This window comes from Cinclus cinclus, chromosome 14, assembly GCF_963662255.1.
Source record: "Cinclus cinclus chromosome 14, bCinCin1.1, whole genome shotgun sequence".
Lineage (NCBI taxonomy): Eukaryota > Metazoa > Chordata > Aves > Passeriformes > Cinclidae > Cinclus > Cinclus cinclus.
Genome location: NC_085059.1, coordinates 9,770,580 through 9,777,576, shown reverse-complemented (window position 1 = coordinate 9,777,576; position 6,997 = coordinate 9,770,580). Strand labels below are relative to the sequence as shown.

Below are 6,997 nucleotides of genomic sequence, written 5' to 3'. Positions count from 1 at the left end.
CATTCTCTATGTCAATTTTAATCCATCATTTAATAAACATATTTTACGAAATTAGTATTCAATTGGTTTAACTTCACTGCTACTAATCACTTGCATTAACATCAGGATTCAAGGCATTGCACAGAGCTGTGCCAGGCTTGCTTTGGCTGACTATTTATATTTAATAATATTGCTTTTAAACTACACAGTTCTACATTCCCATGTAACATGAAAGACATAAACTCTTTTTGAAAACTTTATGGAATCATAAAGCTGGCTTGAAAAAAAACATGTCTGCCTGACATCTTCCTTTTCCAAATGTGACTGTAAAATTGAAGAGATGCACATCACCTAATACTGAGTTACCTGAAGACATATATTCAAAGGTATCTTTCCTTTCTCATTTGAACAATTTGTACAAGAATGAAATCATATTTATTCAAGAATGAAATTGTCTAAGACTCACTGGTACTATGCACATTCCTATATATAACTTGAGATTTTCAAAGATATTTTCTTAAGCTGGGTGCCTGAAATCCACAGATGAACTTATTTCACAAATGCATCGCTCCTAGTTGTGTTTGGATTAGGTCAGTGGAATTCAGATGGAAAAGGGAAAAATAAGAATTGCAAGACACTTAGCTTTTTTCCTTCAAAAGAGCATTTTTTTCTGGTAAAAACAATTGGTATTTTCTTTTATCTTTTAAAGCAGTTTGTAACTTTTCTTCCTGCTGCCCCTGCTCTTCTGGGGCAGGGGTCAGTTACAAGGTATGTAAGTGCTGGCCCTTCAGGCAGTCAACTTCACCGTTTCTTACAGGGACCTTCTTCAACCGACATAAAAAGACCAGGAGAGCAGCTCAGACTTTTTCCACAGGCTTTATTTCTCTATGAAGGGGGTCCGGCAGCAATCTCCAAACGTGGAGGGCTAATACATGTACTTTTATAGGGTTTAGGGGGCATCAAAAGTAAACCGATAGGGTACAGGGTTAACACATTTTAACCAACTACATTATCTTTCTTTGTTTGGGACAACCAATTATAAAGAATCAAACCTAACCAATAATAATCTAAAAAGATAAGAGAAAGTCTACATTTTATAACATGAGTCATTTCTAGTTAAGTAGTTTTTCTTATCTCAGAGAAAATGCCAAGGGGGCCTCACAGAGGTATCTGCAGAGGTATTCGTCTCCTCTACAGCAGTTGTTTTGATAACATTATCCGTCATAAAACATTTGTTTGATTACATCCAAATATGTTCAGCATTTACTATGGAATGACATGATAACTGCAGTAACAGCTTTTGAAAGGAAAAGATAAAATCTGGGTTACATGTGAGCACTGATGGACAGGAATCTCAGCCATGGAGGAAAAATAGTTTTGTCCTACTTTCTGAGCAGATGCGAATTAGAGAGAGAATGAACAACTTCCAATTTTAGGTCAATATTTTCACCCAGTGGGAACTCAGAAAAACATATAATCCTTTGGCACACAAAAATTGTATCCATAGAGGCAAAGAGGCAAAGAACATCATGTGTAACCCTGGGCACTTTAGTAAACTAAAAATAGTTGCCATTGTTTATCTACTAATTAAAATACGTGAAGAAAACTATACGACACAAGGCTATGTCTCATAGGCTCTGAAACTGCTTCAGCTTTACAGTTGCTCAGATTTTAGTGTACAGAGGGACAAGAATCTCTATCCATTCAATCACCCACTTTTCAGCCCATCTTTCTGTCCAGCTACCTATCACAGCCACACACAAAGGTCAAATACACTTAAAACTTATCCTTGTTTATGAGTAAAGAAGGAGAAAACAAAATATCAAAGCTACATTGAATATTTATTTATTTTTGCAAACATATATTATTCATCTAGACAAAATAGTTTAAGGTCATTGTGAGAATGTAATTAGAGATTTATTGACAGAGGAAGGAATCTCAGTGGTTTTACAGCCACAAAATGTGCATGTACTTTAATAAAAATCCATTGTATTGTTTTTGTAAACTCAGATGAGGACCTCAGTTTACTTGTTGCTTAAGCAAAGCTCTCTCGTGCTTCAGTGGAAGAACAAAAACACAGTAAATTGTGCTAGCTAAGAGCAAATGAAGGTAAAAACGTTCCATATTTGAAAAAAAAAAGAAAGGAAATCCCTCTAGCCACTAAGACTGTGTCCATGCAATAGTGATTTGAAAAGTCACTACTTATAATTTCCTTGGGATGTGGGTAGGTTTTCTGTTCCCTACTTTTCTGTGCACTGCTAACAGCCTTGAATCAAAATGAGATGAGCTACATTGGAAATGCCAAGAAACTAAGCAAAAAGTCCATTGGAAGCCTTTAAAAAAACCTGTGGCTATTCAGTGTTGATGATAATGACTGGGTGACTTAGTGCACTAGGGGACTTTGATAAACAAGATTTCAATTTTCCTTGTACTTAAGGAAATCATTGCAGTGTTTAGACTGTTATATCAGGCACTTATCCAAAATGACTGCCACCTTGGAAGTTATTGCCAGCCTTAGCTATGAATGTCATTGGTTTCTTAGGTCAAGTCAAAACCTTCTTGTGCTGTTAAAGAGACAAACAAATCATGCATTTCATGAGGATGCAGAGAATGTGCAATATTTCATTTAAAAATCTGGATAAAGATTGCAACAGATAGCTTAACTGTAATATGAGATCTCAATTCGTGTTATCTCAGACAAGATATATGGATTTTTATCTCCCTTGGAGCAGCATCATAGGAGGGAAGAGAAACTGAATTTGTGATGGCGTTGAGAGAAGAGGGAAAGCAGATGGTATTTCAAATCCAGTAGGTGCATATGATATAAGGACATTTTTTTCATCCCCCCAGATGCTGGTAGTGCTTTATAAGGAAGAGATACTGTTGACGAAGGACTTCATTTTCTCTTTACATTAACAGAGCAAGGACAGCTGCCACACTGCGCTCGTGGCAGCAGTATCTGGTATCTCTGCAGAAGGCTTGGAGCTGGTGAAAGGCGCCTCGAGCTAAAGGCACCACAGCCTGTGCCGGGCAGGGGAGCGCTGCCTGCGTTCCCCCGCACACCGACACCTCTCCGGACCTGATGCATCCAACTTTCTCCTTGCTTCTCCGCAGAAGTGCAGGCGTCCGCCTGGCTCGCCCCGCTCGTTCCCGTCGGAGGGGAGGAGGTCTGGATAGGGGTTAACGCGACGTTAATGTGGGGCAGCACCGAGCCCCTGGCTCACCGCGGGTGGGGCAGGACACGGCCACCGAGTGTCCGGCGAGTGGCCGCAGCTCCCCGCACCCCCGGCCCCGGGACCGAGCCGGGCGCGGATCTGCCGGGGCCGGGAATGTCCCGGCTCCGGTGCCCGGCGGGGCCCGACGGACAGCGGGACAGCGGCAGGGGCTGTCAGCCCCCGAGCACAGCCCTGGGCTGAGCCCCGAGAGCGCACCGGGCAAACGTGGTACCTGCCCGACACCGCACTAAAGGCGTGTGGAAGTGGGGGAGAGCCGCCTGCTCCTGGAGCTCATCTCCTACGGGTCTCGCCCAAAACGCGTGGTACCCGCGTTTAATTAGTATTGCACAGCATCTCTGTCCCTGTCTGGTCACAGCCGTGGTCTGCCGGCAGGTCTCTGTAGGTACATACACTCTACAGGCACACGGGCGTAGTGCTGCATCCTCCCCACCCCTGGCTAGCCTTCATTCATATTTATGCCGCGGCTAAATATTCGATCAAAGGTTGAACGCTAACGCCGATAGGTTATATTTTTACTGTGCGACCCTTAAAATAGACTGTTTTGTAAACTGCTAGTGTCCAAAGATGCTCAGCACAGCCTCCCCCGGCCGCACAGCCTCCCCCCCCCAGTAACAATAATGCTGCAGATTGTAGAAGGATTTGAGTCCGCAGCCAGAGAGAAAGGGATTAGGGCGAGAGCACTGGAAGTTAAATTGTGCTGCATATAAAAAAATGGGCGGATTGGTCTCTAGATGAGAGCTTGGTACCACCTTCCTTTCTAAAATAAAATCTCTCTGGCATGAAGTCACAGCCTATTTCACATCCGGTTTACCCTGGGACGTATTACTACTGTCTTGGTAAAGAGAAAGCTTTTGTTGTATAGCGGCGGTCGGAATACTGGGAAGAGAAATTTGGGTGCTGAGCCCTGAGAAGCGGAGCAGCGGTGGCGATGGCCGAGGCGGAGTGAGCGGCGGAGCCGGAGCCGCGCAGCCTCCGCGCGGGCGGGCGGGCACCCGGCAGGGCAGCGCCGGGCAGCGGCACCGTGGACCCGCGCCCGAGGGCTCCGGTAAGGGCGGCTGTCGGCTCGCACCCCCGGCCGGGAGCACGGGCACACACGGGCACCCCCGGGCACCCACGGACACACACGGGCACCCCCGGACACCCACGGGCACCCCCGGACACCCACGGGCACACGCCCGCAACCCCTCCGAGCGCTCCCGGCTGCGGGCACCGCGTCCGGGCGCGCGGGCGGCTCCTCTCCTTTCCTTCCGCAGGTACCGCCGGATCGGGGTGATTTTTTTTTTTTTTTTTTTTTTTTCCCCTCTATCCCTCCAGCCTGAAAATCCGCAGCGGTCGATGGGCATTGTCAATTATGTTATTTATTTATTATTTTTATCGCGGAATGATTTCCGCCGGTTCCTCGTAGAAGGGTTTGGGGTTTGGGTTTTTCCCTCCCGCGGGCGCGGTAGGAGGGGTGGCTGCTCCGGGCCGGGGGATGTAAAGTTGAAATGCCAGGAGGAAAACAAGTCTCGATTTGAGCCTCAGAGAGGCAAATCTCTCACAGAGTCACAGTGAGTCAAAATGCATCGAAAGGGCCCCCCCCCCCCTTTTTTTTATCCCCGATTTTGTTTTTACCCCCCCCCCCTTTTTTTTTTTTTTTTTTTTTTTTTTTCTTTCCTTCCAGTGGGCGCTGCTGAAACGCTCCCAGAAGCGCGGCTCTTGCTCCCATTTTGAATGGGAGAACCGGCGCTGGTTTCTCAGGCGGTGCGGGTGGGGGAGGCCGGGGGCTGCTGGGTTTTAACTCTCATTCAAAGCTTTATTAACAGCAGCTTTTTCCAGCTGCAAGAAACTTGCCTTCTTCGGGATTTATAAACCTGGATGGGTTTATCCAAGCAGGGGGTGGTGTTGGGAGAAGGGGAGCGAGTGTGGAGCTCAACAGATCAAAATAGCTCAGAATAATTCACTTTCCATTCTTCATCCCGAGGAGCCTTTTGCAAAGGCAGAAGTTGGCAGGACCGGGAGAAGGTGATTTTTGAAGCCACAGATGTTGTCTTTCCCCTTGTAAAGGGGGGTGCTTACAGGGCAAGTTAAGATGCAGTCTCTTCCCTGAAGATCTTTATCCACACTTTCCTGCCACATCCAGCTCCTTCCTATCCAGTTAGATTAGCTCAGCCCCTTCAATGCATATCTGCTGATCATTTGGCTATAAACACTTTAATAATATCTAATTGCTTACATACTGTTTTGTAGTGATAGTTTATTGATTTAAATTGTTCATGAGAGTGTGCAGTGAATTGGGGGAGCTTTATTTAAAGCTACAACAACATTTCTATGTACAGTGCTTCATTTTCTCAGGCGTGTAAATACCCCTCCAATGTTGGGGGAAAATACAGGCTTTATATTTATTAACCCTATTTATGTAATGAATCCTAAAAATCAAATGTATTTCAGCACACATGGAATTGATATGTAAAAGGACCCCCAACATCTCCTGGGCCAGTAGTTGAATCTGCAACATTGATTCCACAAATATAAGCGGACTTTTTATTTTATGGTTTATTAGAAAGCAGAAGGAACTTTCTGAGTTCTGTTAGTTTTTACTCAAAGGTAAACTGAGAGTAACTCAGTGGAGTCTGGAGAGAGTACAGGAGATGCTTGGAGAGGAGGAGAAGGCTGCTAATTCAAAAGCATTTCCTAGTAGCATTCAGAGCCTGGTAGAGATTTAGGAGGTAGTGTGTAGGTTGTCAGCACGTGGTTTCATTACAAATTGTGCCCTTTAGCCCTAAAGTGTGCCCATGTAGCAGCAGATCATAGAGTTAGGATCTGCTCATTTTAGTCCTTTTCTGATGCTGAATTTCAGGGAAGATGAGGATTGTTGCATCTCTAGAAAAAAGTTGCTTTCATCACATCAAAGCAAAACAGTGGTTGTGAGGAAAGCACCACTCTCCTCGGTCACACTACCATGCACTGACACCTTCCCAGGGGTTTGGAAGGACTCAGGCTGGTTTGAGTCAAACAAAAAAGCAATTACACTTGGTTATCTGGAGATGCAATGGAGGTACCTTGACACATTTTCAACACAGGGGGAAACTAAGTAAGAATTGCCACAGGGTCTGGGGACAGCAGCTTTTACTCGTAATTGTTTTTGCTAAAGTTCAAGAGTAATGCATAAAGAATACACCCTTGCCACAAAATAAATCCCATCCTTGGTCTGTGGGTCTAAAAGTAAAATGTAACCAGGAGAACAGTCAAGGCCATGCACCCTTATTCCGAGTGGCATCAGCTCTAATGTTGTGAAGTCATTGCCTGACATCAAATTATTCTGCAGAAGTTTCCAATGTCATATTCCCCCCCCCAGATACCTGTTTTAATGTGGGGGATGTTAATGGCTATTTTCCTTCTAGTTCCAGAGTCCACCATGAAGAGATTCCTGGTGCTTTGTGACTGCCTCTGGGCCTGGAGCCTCCTCCTGAATACCCTGACTGAAAGAAGGTGGGGAGATATTTTTTAATGCACCATCATATTTTAGGAACCTTTAATTTTGTGTAGCAGCGTAAGACAAACACTGCATGGGCTGCACTACCACTAAGTGTATTGGGGGAAGTTAATCCCTGTTCAAGTCCCAGCCAAATCTAAGTGAAGTCTGAAAGAAAACTACAGTTTGTTTGCATCAAACTTTTTTTTTTTGTTCAAAATGGTGAAGAAAATAAGCAAAAGCTTTCTGAAACAAATTGAAACTAATCTACTTCTTAAACACCTGTGCAATTTGATTCTCTTCTTATATAATCAGTACTCAGAAATAC

At 44.7% G+C, this 6,997-nt stretch overlaps 1 protein-coding gene across 1 annotated transcript in view; it reads left to right on the top strand.

The window, feature by feature from the left end:
- The first annotated feature begins 3,993 nt into the window (after positions 1–3,993).
- GABRA1 (gamma-aminobutyric acid type A receptor subunit alpha1) overlaps positions 3,994–6,997 on the top strand; it is a 39,291-nt gene continuing 36,287 nt past the window's right edge. Inside the window, exons 1-2 of the mRNA XM_062502306.1 lie at positions 3,994–4,051; positions 6,599–6,686. Of these exons, the coding sequence (XP_062358290.1) occupies positions 3,994–4,051; positions 6,599–6,686 (146 nt within the window). The remainder of the gene's footprint in view (positions 4,052–6,598; positions 6,687–6,997) is intronic.